The sequence below is a fragment of the Xenopus tropicalis genome, chromosome 3, assembly GCF_000004195.4.
Source record: "Xenopus tropicalis strain Nigerian chromosome 3, UCB_Xtro_10.0, whole genome shotgun sequence".
In the NCBI taxonomy this organism is placed as follows: Eukaryota; Metazoa; Chordata; class Amphibia; order Anura; family Pipidae; genus Xenopus; species Xenopus tropicalis.
In genome coordinates, this window is record NC_030679.2 from 122729292 (window position 1) to 122748658 (window position 19367).

The 19367-nt window shown below is 42.1% G+C and overlaps 1 protein-coding gene across 1 annotated transcript in view; it reads right to left on the reverse strand.

Moving 5' to 3' along the window:
* The window catches only part of antxr1 (ANTXR cell adhesion molecule 1), a 92281-nt gene that overhangs the window by 15905 nt on the left and 57009 nt on the right, over positions 1–19367 (reverse strand). The window contains exons 15-17 of the mRNA XM_002935307.5: positions 11985–12080; positions 10253–10420; positions 1939–2019 (exon numbers count right to left, since the gene is read on the reverse strand). Coding sequence (XP_002935353.2) covers positions 1939–2019; positions 10253–10420; positions 11985–12080 — 345 coding nt within the window. The remainder of the gene's footprint in view (positions 1–1938; positions 2020–10252; positions 10421–11984; positions 12081–19367) is intronic.

Here is a 19367-nt window from a genome sequence, read left to right on the forward strand (position 1 = left end):
TGGTTTCATAGAAGTCATTCCATTAGACCAGTGCTGTCCAACTGGCGGCCCTCTGTGTGGCCCCCCACCTGTCTGGCTGCTTTGATGGCTTACCTTTGTGTAAGCTTTAAATGGTATCAGTACTGGCCCCCTGCATGGTTAACACCTCAGATTCAGGCTGTAATCAGGCTGTATTTTTTAAAAATGTAATCCCCTGTGTTGTTCACACCTTTTAATTGTTCTACCCCCTGCAGTGTTCACACCTCAGGCTCAGGCTGTAATCACCCCCCATTGTTCACCTGTTCACACCTCAGACAGATTGTAGGAGAAACCCAAAAATAAACCCTGCAAACTATAAAAAGAACATATACTGAGGTGGTACTGCAATTAAAACATTTTTTAATATATAGTTATTGTGCAGACTGTAGGAGCAGTGCCAGCATTGCGTCACTGTAGGCTGCCTGTGTGTGCCATACTCTGCTTGCCCTATGCTGCCTGTATGTGCCATACACACAGGCAGCATAGGACAGGCAGAGTATGGCACACACAGGCAGGGTAGGGAAGGCAGAGTATGGCATACACAGGCAGGGTAGGGAAGGCAGAGTATGGCACACACAGGCAGGGTAGGGAAGGCAGAGTATGGCATACACAGGCAGGGTAGGGCAGGCAGAGTATGGCACACACAGGCAGGGTAGGGAAGGCAGAGTATGGCACACACAGGCAGGGTAGGGCAGGCAGAGTATGGCACACACAGGCAGCATAGGGCAGGCAGAGTATGGCACACACAGGCAGGGTAGGGAAGGCAGAGTATGGCACACACAGGCAGGGTAGGGAAGGCAGAGTATGGCACACACAGGCAGGGTAGGGAAGGCAGAGTATGGCACACAGGAAGCATAGGGCAGGCAGAGTATGGCACACACAGGCAGGGTAGGGCAGGCAGAGTATGGCACACACAGGCAGGGTAGGGCAGGCAGAGTATGGCACACACAGGCAGGGTAGGGCAGGCAGAGTATGGCACACACAGGCAGGGTAGGGAAGGCAGAGTATGGCACACACAGGCAGGGTAGGGAAGGCAGAGTATGGCACACACAGGCAGGGTAGGGAAGGCAGAGTATGGCACACACAGGCAGGGTAGGGAAGGCAGAGTATGGCAGGGTTTTGCTGTACTACCACCATTAATATGGCTATGGTCATTCGAAAACATGGGTGTGGTTTCAAGTGGGTGTGGTTTTAAAAAGGGGAGTGGTCAAAATTAGCTTCCATTATCGGCCCTCCACCACGGAGGCCGGAAATTGGACAGATATCTATCGGGTAGGTTAAAAGATTCATTCGGATTGGGGACCGCATCGGCTCGTTGAGCATGCATAGAGCACATGGTTACCACATAAGGATAACAGTAGCCTGCTGCAAAGATAACAAGCTACCGGCACTTCAAAGCAGTTGCAGTGGGGAACAAGTCCCTCAGGTTTATTGTGTCAAAGATCAAATGATCTTTGAAATGATAAACAAAAGTGACTTGTTCCCCACTGCATCTGCCTATAAATGCCGGTAGCTTGTTATCTTTGCATATAGCACATGGTTCCCATTTTATTTTCTCTTCAACTGTAGACCTGCTGGGCATATTTAGGCCTCCAAGGGCATTCCCTTAACTTGTTTACTTAAATGTTATTGTATTCCAGCCCCAAACATGCACAGTAGTGGATAGTTGGCCCACAACATGAAAATATTGAACAGCACTGGTTCTACAGGAAATGGCAATAAGTTGATGGACATCTTTTTGGGAAGCTTGGTACGAGAGCAATAGAATGGCTTGGAGCTGGTAAGCCAGTCTGGAATAGACATTATCATTATTCATAAATAGAAAGTAAATAAGCAGGAAGGCAGACATGTTTTTGTGGATGAAATAGAAAAGTCATCATGGCTGCCCCCAGTTATTCATTAGTTAAAGAGTGACACTACCTTGTCTCCAGGCTGAGGGCGCATTACAGACACTCGGCTGTATCCTTTCCTTAACAGGACCCACAATGCATCCAGTTTTCCCTGCAAATCAAAAAGCACAAAGATATGAAGATGTACATGAGCTAAATTAGTTCTGTATGTGATAAATATTAACATAGAATTATGGAATATTATGTTATTTGTACTTTCACCAAAGGCATTCAGGCCAAAGGGCTCCCTCAGTATAAGGACCAACTACCCCCCTGTCCTACTCTAATACTGATTATGTGTTCACCAATCGGTACTGAGCAAATAAACCTTGACCTTTTAGTGACAATCTTACATTAGGTGGGGGCTAAAAGATTCCTATGTGCACATGCAGAAGGGTCAGCCATGGCAACCCTACATTCCCAAAGCTACATACAGAACCAGGGCTACATACAGAACCAGAGCTACATACAGAACCAGGGCTACATACTGAACCAGGGCTACATACTGAACCAGGGCTACATACTGAACCAGGGCTACATACAGAACCAGGGCTGCATACCGAACCAGGGCTACATACTGAACCAGGGCTACATACAGAACCAGGGCTACATACAGAACCAGGGCTACATACTGAACCAGGGCTACATACAGAACCAGGGCTACATACAGAACCAGGGCTACATACTGAACCAGGGCTACATACAGAACCAGGGCTACATACAGAACCAGGGCTACATACTGAACCAGGGCTACATACAGAACCAGGGCTACATACAGAACCAGGGCTACATACTGAACCAGGGCTACATACAGAACCAGGGCTACATACAGAACCAGGGCTACATACAGAACCAGGGCTACATACAGAACCAGGGCTACATACTGAACCAGGGCTACATACAGAACCAGGGCTACATACAGAACCAGGGCTACATACAGAACCAGGGCTACATACTGAACCAGGGCTACATACAGAACCAGGGCTACATACAGAACCAGGGCTACATACTGAACCAGGGCTACATACAGAACCAGGGCTACATACAGAACCAGGGCTACATACTGAACCAGGGCTACATACAGAACCAGGGCTACATACAGAACCAGGGCTACATACTGAACCAGGGTTGCATACAGAACCAGGGCTGCATACAGAACCAGGGCTGCATACTGAACCAGGGTTGCATACAGAACCAGGGCTGCATACAGAACCAGGGCTGCATACAGAACCAGGGCTGCATACAGAACCAGGGCTGCATACAGAACCAGGGCTACATACAGAACCAGGGCTACATACAGAACCAGGGCTACATACAGAACCAGGGCTACATACAGAACCAGGGCTGCATACAGAACCAGGGTTACATACAGAACCAGGGCTACATACAGAACCAGGGCTACATACTGAACCAGGGCTACATACAGAACCAGGGCTGCATACCGAACCAAAGCTACATACAGAACCAGGGCTATATACAGAACCAGGGCTGCATACCGAACCAAAGCTACATACAGAACCAAAGCTACATACAGAACCAGGGCTGCATACAGAACCAGGGTTGCATACAGAACCAGGGCTACATACTGAACCAGGGCTACATACTGAACCAGGGTTGCATACAGAACCAGGGCTACATACTGAACCAGGGCTACATACTGAACCAGGGTTGCATACAGAACCAGGGCTACATACAGAACCAGGGCTACATACAGAACCAGGGCTACATACTGAACCAGGGTTGCATACAGAGCCAGGGCTACATACTGAACCAGGGCTACATACAGAACCAGGGCTACATACAGAACCAGGGTTGCATACAGAACCAGGGCTGCATACTGAACCAGGGCTACATACAGAACAAGGGCTACATACAGAACCAGGGCTACATACAGAACCAGGGCTACATACAGAACCAGGGCTACATACAGAACCAGGGCTACATACAGAACTAGAGCTACATACAGAACCAGGGTTGCATACAGAACCAGGGCTACATACAGAACCAGGGCTACATACAGAACTAGGGCTACATACAGAACCAGGGCTACATACAGAACTAGAGCTACATACAGAACCAGAGCTACATACAGAACCAGGGCTATATACAGAACCAGGGCTACATACAGAACTAGGGCTACATACTGAACCAGGGCTACATACTGAACCAGGGCTACATACAAAGTCCACTTTTACCCCTAGGACCCTGTACTGGTGTAACATTTGGGGCCCACAACATGCCACACTAAATATGAATTCCCAGTGCCCTAACAACGCCTAAGCACTATATATTTATACTACCTGGATCCCAGTTCTGCCCTAAAAGAAACAACAAAAGCTCAATCCTCTGCCCAGATAAAAACCTCTAAATCAAAATCAAGTGACAAGATCGAAATTCAAATTCTGCACCAAAACCAACAAATTCACAAAGGAAACATCTAGCAGGTTACAGGGTTACACAACACTGCTGCACACAACGTGACATCTGGACTAGACCAGTTAAGAAAAGCACAGCCGTGCCAGTATAAAGATGTAGGATCTGCTTCAATTTAATAAAAAACATTTCAATCCCGCAGAACAAATGTCAAGAAAAATTTCCAAACAATTCTGGTACCATGAAGTCCCTGCTGGGTATTACGGGGAATTAACCCTTTTATTACAACCATTTCTGGATTGAGATATAGAATTCTACGATCTCTCAGAACAAGCTGGAATTCAACAGTTTTTGGATGAATGTAACTGTAAAAGTAGGAGCAGTGGAAGCCATGTTATCGGCCTGTGACCCTGTAGATAAATTCACTACATCCTTAGATAGCTGCTGGCTGGAGATGTGAAGCAGCATTGCAATATACTCAGCCCTGAGATTCACATTGGCGCTATCCACATTTTCCTTGATGCTGAAACTGAGAGAGTTCCCAATTGGCAACTAAATGTGAACACTATAGAGGGAAATCATTTTACAACATTAGGTTGTTTGACATCCAAACTAACAGTAGAGCTGCTCTGTAGGTCCTGTCCAGATTTGCAACATATGTGATGAACAAGCTGTGACTTTGTTATTGCGCTTTATCTACACAGTACTACAGCCCTGCACAGTGGCAGCCATAGCTCAGGAAAAGAAAAACAAAACTTGATAACGTTTACTAGTTACCTTATATTTTAAGAAGGCAAGTTTTAAAAAAGTTACATCTCTTTATCAGACATTATATATCCACTCAATAGACCTGGGCTGAATCTATGGTTCAAATACATACTGTACCTCTGCTCCAGGGCTGCTTTCAGGCACAGGTAGGCTCAGGGCAATTTGTGGAATCAAACAGTATAACCTTATGTATAATAGGGTAGGCTCTTACCTAAATTGATATGAAAGTGAGGTGTGCCATCTTGAACCAGCAGCCTTGGGTTCAGATAACCCGAAATCATAAAATGGGGGGGCCCAAGATAAAAAGTAAGGCAACAGCCACTATAAATACTTGCCCCCATATGTTACATAGTTACATAGGGTTGAAAAAAGACCAGAGTCCATCAAGTTCAACCCTTCCAAGTAAACCCAGCACACTCAAACTTATACTTACCTATCTATACACTCACATACATAAACTATATATACAACCAGTAATACTAACTGTAGATATTAGTATCACAATAGCCTTGGATATTATACTTGTTCAAGAAGTTATCCAGGCCCCTCCTATAGGCATTAACAGAATCTGCCATTACCACATCACTAGGAAGGGCATTCCATAACCTCACTGCCCTCACCGTGAAAAACCACCTACGCTGCTTCAAATGGAAGTTCCTTTCCTCTAATCTATAGGGGTGACCTCTGGTGCGCTGATTGTTTTTATGGGGAAAAAGAACACTCCCTATCTGCCTATAACCCCCTCTAATATGTAATTAAAGGCACTATGTTTGCCCAGTAGCAGTAACCCATAGCAACAGATAAGATGTTTGCTTTTAAACAGGTGACTAGTAAATTCTACCAGCTGATTGGTTGCTATGGGTTATTGCTCCTGGGCTAACTTAGTGCCTTTTATTATATCAGGGGCGGGCCAAGCCGACCGGGCGCCCTAGGCAACCGGGTCGGCCACCTCGCCCCTGCACCTTCCGCCCCCCCCCCTCGCGTTTCAGCACGCATGCGCAGTTCTAGGGGGGGGGGGGGCGGTGGCTACAAGATAGTTCATTGCCCCCACCGCGTATTGACAAGCGTCGGGGGCAATGAAAAAGGAGCTAGGGGTAGGCAGGAGAGGATCCTGCCTGGCGCCCCCCAGTATTTGCGCCCTAGGCAGCTGCCTCTTCTGCCTACCCCTAGTTCCGGCCCTGTATTATATAACCGCCTAAACCTTTTAGTTTGACCTATAGCAAGGAATGGCTTCATGTGTTTCATGTCCAAAATGGCGGCACTATTATCACCTTCCCTAATACATAAACACTGATAATAGTAGTTCTGGGGAGGGATGAATTTATTATAAATAACCTGAATAAAAAGGAACATCCAAAGTCCCTTTCAGATTTAGTTTTACTGTATCAAGTATCTTCTTATTATTGCTATTACAGGAAATAAGCTACTATTCCAAGGAAATCCGAAGTACCAAATCCATCATCACCTGCCTATGTTCAACACTAACAGAATACATAGAACACATTAAGAAGAAATATAGGTTCAGCCTATATATTTAGATAAAAGGAAACCTATTGCTAATTGTATTGTTTATTAGTTGACATAAATAGTGCAAATTAATAAAAAAGCAATTTACACTCACTGCATCTAAAGGTGGCCATACACGGGCCGATTTTAGCTGGTGATATCGGCTCTTTAGGCCAATTCAGCAGCTTATTTGCCTGTGCATGGGCATGAACGACGGGCTGAAATCTCCCAGATCTCAATCAGGCAGGTTTATTGATTGGGTACCACAACCGACGGTGCCAATACCTGCTGTTCTAATTCAATAGTTTGGCCCCAGGGCCAAATGACTGAATTACCCCAATATCGCCCACTTGTAGTTGGGGATATCGGGAGAAGATCCACTCACTCGGCTACCTTACCAAGCGAGCGGATCTTACTGACAGACTATGTCAGTGTGCTCCATATCTGTTATACACTGTATTAGACAAGCAGAAATGAGGGGAAGGAAAAACTTATTATACAGAGCTCATTATGTCACCAAGAACTCTTGTTTCAGGGGAGCGAAATGGATGGAGTAAATGCAAAGATAAAAGATGTGTTGTTGTTAAACTATTTGATTTGTTTAAGTTAAAATGCGATACAGGAAACATTAACAATATAAGTGAGATCGTTGGCTGACATTGACCATATATTTCTCCTTGAAACTCTTCAAAAACATTCAGCCATCACCTCTAATATTGGTTGAAAGTATATTTGTTCAAGCTACAGTTAGTATGATAAGGGCTAAATGAGGGGACTGGAGAATCTTTATCCTGCTGAATTACATTGGCGTCAGATGACTGAAACCCATTCCTTATAGACGAAGATACCTCGCCAAGTTACGAACAGTTTCCACTGCCGAAGATCCTTGTTGTCAACATATGAATTTCCTGTTTCTGTAAAATGATGGTACGTTCAATGATTTCCTCTGTAGTGCTCATCCAAAAAGTCTCCATAACATGTTGTGCTCACGTTTCCAAGGCAGAGAAAACAAATTCCTGGTTCACATGATCCTGAATATACTGCCAAGCTGTAGCCGGAGAAGCTATGCTCATGTCAACAAAAATGAGCATGTGGTTCATATCAAACGGCAGCATGTTGGAGGTCTGATTCATTGCTGTCATGGGCATTTTATCAAGGCCGTCTTCAAGAATGAACAAACGAAAAGGATATTTTTTGGTTGGCTTTTATGAAGTGGGCATATGGTAAGAATGAATGCGTTCTAAATACAGAATGTCTTGCTTCTGCAAAAAGTTGAATTAAAGGAGAACTAAACCCAATAAAATAAATATGGCTATAAATGCACTAGCTAAAAGTTTCAGCATCTCTATAGTAGTAATGGTATAGGAATTTTCAGTTGTTACAGGAGCTCCTCATCTTGGATTCTGTTAGAACTGTCAGGGACACTGCACATGCTCAATGTCACGATTTTTATATTGTTTTTTACTATATTACACTGTTCAGATTGAAAATAATTCACTCTACCATTTAAAATGTTGTTCTTGAACCAACAAATGTATTTTGTAGCTGTAAAATTGGTGTGTAGGCGCCATCTCAGTGCATTGTGCCTGAGTCTAAGCTTTCAGAAGGAGCCAGCGCTACACATTAGAACTGCTTTCAGGTAACCTGTTGTTTCTCCTACTCAGTGTAAGTGTAGAAGTCATGAATTGGGTGACCCGGACTTTGATTTTTTCTATTCAGTGCTATATCTACCACTAGGTGGGGCATTTTTTGCAATGCACATGTCAGGGAGCTGTTACCTTGTTACCATCCCACTGTTCTGCTGATTGTCTACTGGGGGGAAAGGGAGGGGCTTGATATCACTCCAACTTGCAGCGCAGCAGTAAAGTGAGACTGAAGTTTATCAGAGCACAGGTCACAGGCTGTGGCACCTGGGAAACTAAGAATATGCCTAACTCCATGTCAAATTTCAAAATTAAATATAAACATTTTGTTTGTTCTTTTGAAAAACAGATTTCAATGCAGGATTCTGCTGGAGAAGCTCTAATAACAGATGCTTTTTGTAAAAAACATGTTTTCCTGTGACAAAATCCCTTCAATAATCAAAGTAAAAAACAATCACTTAATGGGTGAGACTTGGAATTTTCCAGGATAAGCGGATTATGCCACTGAGGATTGGGTATGTAGTGTAGGCCTACAGTATATCAGTGATTAGACTTTTACAATTCAAGTCCCTCTCAGAGGGTCCAACCTTTAGTCAGTCCCACGTATCAGCCATGGTTTCAAGATAATAATAATAATAATTTCCCCCATAAATCTTACCCTAACTGACTTTCAAGCTAGACTTAGTGGCATCTCTGGGGCTGTTGCTGTCTGAGGCAGAACTCCAATGCCACCCCCTCCACCCACCCCATGCAAAACTTTTTCAGCATTGAAGTAGGTCAAAGTAAGAGGCCACATTGCTAGTGCAGAACGTGCTACTGCCAGGGGGCCAACATCACAGTTCTGGGGTATAATGCCCAGTGGAGATAGGGCAGAGGACTTTATTAGGGTTAAATCTGAAGCAAATGCTCTATGAAAACAGGTAAGTAAGGCTGAGGGGATGAACACTGAAGAGTGGGATCTATAGGCATCTCAAGCTGTGCCCTGTGACTGCTGAAGATTGCTATAAGTACTGGAACACATATTACTGTGAGCAATATGTTGCTGCTGAATGTCTATACTAAATATTAATGTATCGCACAAGCTAGTTTAATGACACAAAGTTCACTGTCTAAGAACCACTGGAGCACCAAACTGTCAATGCACATGTCTCCAACAACTGTAGGGTCCCATGAGAGGCCCATTGGCTTTTTAAGATATTTCCATGGCCTGCAGCCTGCCCATTGGCTTCACTGAGTTCTTTGTATGACATCTGCATTGTATTACAGTCAGGCTTCTGCAGTGAAAAGGAAAACTGAGAGAAAAGGAGAAGCTTGAGTTCTAGCCATTTTTTTTTTGCATGGTGCAAATGAGTTAGTTGGCACTGATGCACCCTATGGAAAAACTGTTAGTTAAAAACAGGTCAAATGGTACTGAAAGTATTTGAGAATCAAAAATATATTTCTGCTGCATTACAGTGATTACTGGACCCTTTCTGTTTTTTAGTCAAGAGGAAACATTCTTATGATTGAGGGAAAAGGTGGTGCTGTTGGATAGGAAAGAATAGTTCTTTGATGTTGCATCTCTTATTATTTATAGTAAATATTCACAAAATTATTATATCCACTTCTTCTTAATGATTGTGGGGTCTGTATATGACAAGAGACAACACATTGCAATATAATAGCAGTACTACTATGGCCAAGTAATATCAGTCTAAGGGGTTTATGTAAAAATGGTAGTAAGTTTGCCCAGGAGTAGTAACCTTTAGCAACCAATCAGTAAGTAGCATTTACTTGTCACCTGTTTAACTGCAAACATCTTATTGGTTGCTATGAGTTACTGCACCTGGGCAAACTTAGTGCCTTTTATTACATATGGGGGTTACTCTTTTAAGCCACATTTTAACCCCAGCGATATCCCCAGTAGACGGTGTTGCTGGTGTTAAAACATAGTTTGGAAAAGGAAGTCTGGCATCACTTGGCCATTGCACAGATTTCAGTAATTACCCACAAGCTTTGACCCAGTTTACACTGGACATAATTAGTAATTATGACAGAATATACACAGATGCCCACCTTAATTGGAGAGTACCACTTTCGAGAAGAGTTTGATTTAGGAAGGTTGTTGTTGAGAATCTTCGGTGATGGAAACTCAAATTCTTGCTCTGGCATCTTCACCTTAGCATTTTTGGCTTTCTCCAGCTTAGCTCCCTCTTCTGTTGAACCTCTCTCCCCCCAACGAACCTAGAATTAAAAATAAAGAATCCAAACGTTTGTTTGTTTTCTTTTCAGAGTCTTGGAGCAGATTTATCTAAATGGGAGTTTGGAGCTTAATACATAAAAACTCACCCACGTTCTATTCAATCCTATGGAATTTTCACCCATTATAAATGGGTAAAAGTTAGAATTTGCCATTTGATAGATACACTTCTAAAAATCCCATAGGAATGAATAAAACATAGGTAAGTTTTATGTATTAAGCTCTAAGCTAACATTTTGACAAATCTGCCACTAATATTTAGTTGTCTACTATTCCGTGGTCTGACTGAGCTTCAGCCTTCTTTTAGAGTGAAGACACATGGAGCTACTTAGTAGCAGCTACTTGTCACGGCTACTAAACGCCAGAAAATACCCTGCCATAGACAATAATGAGAATTGCCTCTGCTAAAAAACACGTAGAGACAATTATCAATTGTCTATGTTATTTGCTACTAGTAGCTCTGTGTGTCTTCACCCTAATAGAGTCTTGTCAGAGACAGTATTTCCTGCAGTAGCCTTAATACTGAAGACATTTCTATGTGGATGCCCTTGGCCTAAATTCTTAAGAGGAAACATGTTTCCCGCCACACCTTCCAGGGTGCTGGCATAATCTTGAATGAGAGTTTCCATTTTTACTTTTTATAAACATAAATCCTTGGTTTGTTCAGTCTTACAAATAGACAATAATTTATGTACTGCATTTTGTAGCCCTTTGGTACCTCCACAATAACAGATGCCAATCAGCCATTATTGTCATCAAGGCTGAGATTTGGAGCCACCATGGTGACTAAAGTACATCAATAACAGCCATTTACCCACAAAACATATATGTTTCTCTATGATAGTGGTACCCTTGTAGAATGTAACTATCAATGAACTATCAAACATTTTGTGATAAAGGAGATTTAAAAACATTGAACTGGATCCAAAATGGTGCTAAAAATATGCCTGATTTTAGCATAAAAATGGTGGTTGACAGAAGAATTTGCAGCTGTCAGTGGATTTTATCTGTTCAAAGCTTGGGTTCTGACATTTAGAACACTGTTAAGTATAATTTTCACATATCTACTCAAATAAATGCCATATAGTAGAGCCTATATAATTATCCCTATTTTCATAGCTTAGCAGTTAACATGAGATTTATTTGGCCTAAGCACCATTATATCACACAGCATTCCACATTCTGTAAAACCAGACAGCTACTCTGAGTTCTCTATGGTTCTACAGGTTCCCAAGTTTCAGTCAATTAAGATTCAGATTACATGTCTGAAACATTCCCAAGATGCCAAGACTTTGTTATGGCATTTACAAGGCAGGGAACCAACACAGCACATAAAATAGACTAAAGCAATGCTATCCCTTTGCTCACAGAAATTTATGTACAAATTTGGTTATAATCAATTACATATTGAAGGGCCACTGAATACATATTCAGCATAGCGGCCCACACCGAGGGTTGTAGATTAGATGACAGAAGGCTAGCTGAAATGTCAACTAGTTATATTTGCATCCTAATGTTATTTTCCAATAATATTTATAGTTGCCTTACCTCCATTCTCTTGATACCTCCAACTCCTCTCCCCCCATAGTAAGATGCATCCACAGTGGGCCATTTTTTCTTGGGAAGGCCATCATCCTCTTCTTCCTAAGTGTGAAAACAGTAGATGTATTTTAATCACCTTGTGTCTCAACCCTTTCTCCTTGTAGATTGTAAGCTCTTTTGGGCAGGGCTCTCCTCACCTCTTGTATCAGTTATTGGTTGCTTTATATGTTACTCTGTATGTCCAATGTACAAAACTCACTTATTGTACAGCGCTGCGGAATATGTTGGCGCTTTATAAATAAATGTTAATAATAATAATAATTAATTGTATGTACTTATTATGCTCTTAGAAGTGTTTACCCTGATACATATCACTCTCTCTCTCTCTCTCTCTCTATATATATATATATGCATAAGGATAATTTCACAATACCTATGCTTTTTGGTTGCATATGGGACAAAAATATGGCAGAGTTTTCATTCAAGGCTTGCTAAATGCCTAAATGTTTTCCACAGCACATTCCATTCTACTAATAAACAACACTTTAATCCCTGTACTGAAATGGTATCTAATAAAATCCCTCTTGATGGCTCTTGCACAATCAGCCCAACAATTGCATAGAATCGCTGGTTCAAATAACAAAACTTTTGCCAAAGAAGATTCACTTGAAAACAAATCAACTTTCTAGAAGATTACCTAATTTCTGGAAAAAAGCCATATGAGAGAGAAGGAAGGTCGGATTTACTTGAAAGCATAAAAAGTTACTAGAATGTAGTCTCACTTATTGAATAGCTGCCCTATTAATTAGAGCACTCACTCCATGGAAGGCACACAGACTCAACAGAATGCTGTCTTTATCTTTCCACCTTGAAGTAATCTTTTAAATCAGGGGTATCCAAACTTTTTATTCTCCGTGAGCAACATTCAAATGTAAAAAGAGTTGGGGAGCAGTATAAACATGAAAAAAATTCCTGGGGGTACCAAAAGAGGGCTGTAATCTGCTATTTGGTAGGTAATTTGTAGACTGGAGGGTAGACCCTCCCTCACTCTCTCTAGATCCCTATGCCTACTCCTGTAGATAATTAGTGATAAGCCCCATCCTTTTTGTCCAGTTTTATAGACTGATCGCTATATCCAATCCCAAATTACCCAAAGGATAGTGTAACTCATGAAGAATGCAACCAAACCTGTGGCAAAGTATTATTATGGAGGTAATTTTATGTTATAAAGGTAGTCAAACTTACTCTAAGTCACCAACTGGCTTGCTAACTAAAGGAAAGACCAAATTAAGAGGGGGGGGGGACACACCCAGTCCAAGGGGTTATTCCCAGTCTAGAGGTTTCCATGTGGCCATGGAGGCCACAAGTTTAGGTAATTGCACTCCAGCTATTGGAAGGCTTCATAATTAATAAATCAGCCAAATCTGATTATGGGTAAAACACATATATTCACTGTAAGGAACTGTTACGTACAAGGGGGGTTGCCTCTGCAGACAGACACGCTCTTTGGGACACTAGAGTGCTGCCCTGGGAAAGGCACATACTAATAGGAATGGTATGACCACTAAAAGGCTGCCAAAAGATACCGCTACATATTGGAACACAGTTTCACCAGACAGCAGCTCTGCACATCGTTGTAATGACATTAGGAATAATTATAAATAATAATAATTATTTCATATAATGGAATGCATTCATGAGTTGGCTCGTTGGAAGACAGCTTAATTCACAGTCTAGTCACACTTATTCAAAGTCAAGCTCACATGAATTGTATTGTGTAATGGGGGCTCACGTGAAATGTATTGGGTAATGTGTTTTACATTTCAGCTTGTTTCCCCTATAAGCCAAAATGTCCCGCAAATGCTAAAATATATTTTATATACATAATAGCGATATGTGCTTACAGCTGCCTTGTATGGTCTCAGTGAGGCTTGCAGCCAGATATTCTGGCTGGGAGAGACAACTGAAAGCACATTGCACATTATATTTATATCCTTCTCATTTCAGTGCTGCTCCATCAAACCCAGAATGGTCTGAAACACTTCACATTACTGGATGGGGGGTGGACATTTGTCAGTATTAATACATTACCCATATTGCTGGTAGCGTTTCCTATGGAGTCAGCCAAAAACCAAGAGGACTATTTATAAATGTATGGAAAAATACACCAATAAAATATACCTCAGTTGGCTGTAGTAATTGTTCACACATTTATAAAATTCTCTAAAGAAGTCTAGAGAAGGCAGATTAGATTGGAATAATTTGCCCAGTTTCCCCAGAACAACCCCCACCCAGGACCAAAATGTATTGCACACATAGACCTCAAACTGTGACATCCATGCATCCATTATGACAAAAACTGCCATTCATGCATTTGTCTCAGATATTTCCTAGCATTCTGTCCTGGCCCTTTCCCCGGGAAAGGTCTACAGGGCTCATTTATGAGTGCAAAGCAGTGAGCAAAGGGTAGTTTGGGGAGTACAATAGGGTAACTGGGGCTCCAGTGACATAACAATACAGAAAGCAGACTCCGCAGGGGGGTCTGGGGGCAGGGTGCTCAGACAGTGGGATCTGCATCCTCTATTGCTGCATATAAATCTCTGCTCCCCACTAGCTCTCAGGTAGGAGGGCAGCTGGGGAGGAGGGATTTATAGGTAAGAAGGTGATGGGATGGCTGTAGTGTGGGTGTAGAGAAGGGGACTGGGTGGGGTTTGCTTCTCTGTGCTGGGCCCCTATAAAGATTTTTGCTGGGGGACCCGGCGCAAAGTAGTTATGCCACTGTTGGGCTCCTATTTCACCTACCCTAGAGAGGTATAATTTCTTTTTGGTTTTTTTTTCCTGACATAAAATTCTCAACAATGTATTAATGCAAAACCGTAACATGGAGAATATTCTGGCATATTGTCAACATATACATTTTACAAACTGTAAAAATATTTCTATGCAACATTTTCCACCTTATTTTCAACACCTACCCAAACAGAACCAAAGGGAAGATGTAGTCCAAGGAAAATACACCCTGTGAGTTTTAACCCACCTGAGATGAACAGAGCCCATAAACCACATCACTTGGTTTCAAAGTCACAGTGAACTAACATACTGGCCCAGGGGTAGGGTCATTCTTGTTGGTACTATGCACACCTTGTCTGGTTTTTAAAAACACATTTGCCCTCATTTTCTAATGGTTCTGATGCAAGTGCTGGAATGCAGCCTTTATGCCCATATACAGCATACATACACCCACACCTTGTGTCTCAACCCTCCACACATTGTGTCTCAAACCTCCACACATTGTGTCTCAACCCTCCACACATTGTGTCTCAACCCTTTCTCCTTGTAGATTGCAAGCTCTTTTGGGCAGGGCCCTCTTCACCTCTTGTATCGGTTATTGATTGCTTTATATGTTACTCTGTATGTAACCCACTTATTGTACAGCGCTGCGGAATATGTTGGCGCTTTATAAATAAATGTTAATAATAATAATACACTTGTATCAATTGTTAGATGCTACCTGCACTGTGCACTTTGCACTTGATTAAAATTTAGCACAAAATGTAGAGCACAGTTGATCAAAGTGCTTTGGAACCCTATATTATAACTGCCACAAGTACAGGGCTCCTATCACCTTGCAATTCCCCTCACTCCCCAGCTTGCCTCTTCTTTACATCACAAATGCTATGGCATTCCATGTGACACCCATGTACCTGCCACTGCCCATGCCTTCTAGAAGTGCATGGAATGAAATGCAGCAGAGACTGGGGCAAGTTACAAAGTTCTTTGTGTTTATTTTTCACAGTCTGCACCTTGCCCCATTTTGGGTGTATAAGGCTGATTATCTGAAGTGAATGAATGTCATGGCACTGTGTATGCCCTAAAATGGGAATATGTTTGGAACAGTGAAGGACTAATAATTCACATGTCACAGGCTTAGCAGTAAATCAGCAATGATTCAAAGTGGGCCAACCATGGGCTTAATAGTAAGATATAACTCAATAGCTGAATGGGTTGTAAAGGCAAAACTAAACAAGAATAAAGAAAGCTGTAAATGCCGCCCACATAATTATTTCCACTAGAAATCTACATTTCTGAGCAGAGAGAGAACAACTAAACACATGTACAACATACACACCATATAATCCTCTGTCCCAGGAAAAAAATCAAAGAGCAGTGCATAACAAACATATATAAAAGCAGAAACAGAACATAGGTGCCGGACACTGAAATAAGCAAAAACCATATGTTTCCCAAGCCGCAAAATCAATCCCAGAAGAACAGCAGCATGCCATAAGGATGAATGACTTTTCCCAAAACTACACATTTGATTCAAATAGTCATGATAGCAATAGTTTTAGATAGCAAAAGTCCTGGGTACAAGGTTTCCTTCAGCTAGAATGATGTGCATGAAGGCCTTTCTTTAGTCATGTGTAGGAAGAGGATGGAGAAGACCATCATAACAGTGTGCAGACATTTGTACCTAATATAGCACCGAACCTTTAGAAGATTTTAATGAAGGCTTGGAGATGCTAAGCCACCCAGCACCAATCAATTTCTACAGCACAAAAAATAGACATATTATACATGTAGAATTTTGTTTATCTGAGCAAGTTTATGAGCCCCAAATCAGTTTTTCCCACTCCAAGACATTTGGGCTCTCTTCAACCTTCAAAACTTTCAGCCTGCAACTGTGGAGGACTTGGCCAGTGATATGCACTTTTTAATAAAAGATGTTTGTGAGGGCAATCTGGTTGGACCACAATCTGATTTGGTTGGTCGGGTTGCAGTACATGTATTTACCCTGCAGAAGTCTTTTGGGTGCCTCTTTTAAATAAATACACCTATGTTTTTCGAGAAATACATGTGTGATGTCCAGCAAATCTGTCTATAGGATAATATATGTTGGACAGGGCTGCACAATAGCTGTACCCAGACATCAACTAGGTCTACAACTAAACTCAACAGTGATTGTTAACCAGCGGCACTGGGGGGGAATAGGCCAGGCTGAGTGTTCAGACAAGGAGGAGACTGGCACCAGAGGGGTTATTTCAACCCTAACCCCAGGCAACAGCATGTCATAGATGGAGGGGTTATACATATGGTGAGGGGCACCCTCTAGCAATTGTGGCTGAACAATAATAATTCTCACTCTAATGCCATGTTGAAAAAGATTTTGTACCATCATCAAAATCATTTACTTCATAGTGGTCCCCAATGGTCACAGCTAGCGGAGGCCATGGGCTTGACATACTGCATCTAGTGCCAGGTTACTGTTCCATTTCCCAATGGAAAAGAGTAAATGAACCCCTTCAATACTAGGCAATAAGCTACAACAGGGGTCCCCAACCTTTCTTAGGATGCTTAGGGAGGACTTGCCTTAGGTTCCCACCAACACTAATCCTTTGGGCATAAAATGGGCAATAACAGCCTGGGCTGTTAACAAAATGTTGATTCACAGCCCTTTGTGCTCCACATCTCACTGTTGACTGTTATAATACATTATGGACTAAAACAAATGCAGAAGCCTTTAGGGTGAAGACACATGGAGCTACTAGTAGCAGCTACTTGTCGTGGCTACTAAAATGGACAATGCTGATTATTTACTGATAACAGTCTTTACATGTAATTTAGCAAAGGCAATTATCTGCACTGTCAGGGTACTATGGCAGGGTATTTTCTGGCTTTTAATAGCCATGGAAAAGTAGATGCTACTAGTAGCTCTGTGTGTCTTCACCCTTAAAGTGTACGCTGTTGGTAATTGTCAACACCCATGTATTGCACCCATCATTAACTCCCAACTGAAAACCCAACCACAAGACTAGCCTGCTGTCCATGGTACTGAATAAAGGAAAGATGAACATCATGTATTCCAGATTCTTAAGGCTATGCCACGTATGTAACATAGCACCCACGTCCTGCTTGCTTCCTTTTCAGTCAATAATATATATATACAGTGCCATCAAGTTCGGCCAACTCTGCCGGCTGAAAATCTCCACAACATGGCACTTAGTCTGTGAAGTGGTTAGAATTGCACATTTGGTGCACTGAGGCCCAATCTGGGGGTCTCGTAGGGTCAAGGCATGCCTGTTCTAGCAATTTTCACCGTGTCCTCCTACAATACACAAGGCCAATGACAGGAATGCAAATTTCTCTAAGTCTAGTAATCTCCAGAAACCAGAATCAGAATGTCGCATTTACTGGTTTGATGCAGGAAGGTAATGCAGGAATTTATTAGACTCTTGAACAGCAATTTGTGGTTAGGGCTCTGACTGCCATTTGTCTCCAATTTTATTTGTCATACCCACTTTAGGATCTTTTAAGTTTGTAACAGGTCTAGTAATCCATAGCAACCAATGAGATGGTTAATGCTCCTGGGCAAACTTAGTGCCTTTTATTACATATGGGGGATAGTCATAAAACTATAGCCTACACTACCTGAGGCAAAAGTAACAATTTAGTGCCCAAGAATAGCATTTTCAGGTCAACCGGTCGAAAGCAAGCATCTTATTGGTTGCTATGGATTACTAGACCTGTTACAAAGTCCCAAAGTGGGTAAACTTAGTGTATTTTATTTCTTTACCCCTCATGAGTGGATATCTTCTGTACAGTTGTTGATTACATTTATAGTGATCTGTGTAGTAACCTTTGTGCTTAGCAGTTTGGGGTCACCAACTGGGGTTCATTCATTTACAGTTTTGAAAAGTAGCTCTTGCCTTTAGCAATGAGAATGTCACTGTAGGGCTTTCGGCACAAATAACAGTGAAGGCTATAATGGGTAAATAAAGGCCAACAGAATGAAGAGAAGTCTTTTCAGAAAACAAGGCAAAGGACTAAGTAGCAAAGATTGTTGAAGGCTTGAAAAGCTTTACAGTTTAGAAATATTTTTTATAACAGCTGGGAATGTACACTCCGTAACTACTGGGAACCTATGACTGCAATAGGAGCCATCTAATAAACCATTGAATTAAATGTTTACAGAACATGTCATCTCCAATACATTTTGGTGCCCTAAAATGGCTTTCAGCTGGGCAGAGTAACATTTGTTTATGCCATAATTAATGTTTAATCATTTTAGGGCCGGACTGGCAATCTGTGGGTTCTGGCAAATGCCAGAGGGGCTGCTGTAAGATGCCATAGACACTCACTATTTATTGGGCTGGTGGGGGGCTGTTCGGCCCTCTGTGTACTTAAAATGCCAGGGCCTATATTGAATCCCAGCCAGGCCTGAATCGTATAGCACTGATGGCTTTACTACCTCCTGCATTACTGCTAAACCAATACCTCATGCAATTTCCTAAGCACCAGGCCTACCCTTCCAGTTTATGCAGGAGAGGTGCCAGTTTGTTACATTATGTGCTTCTATCAATGTTCTTCAAAGTACCAGATACATATTAT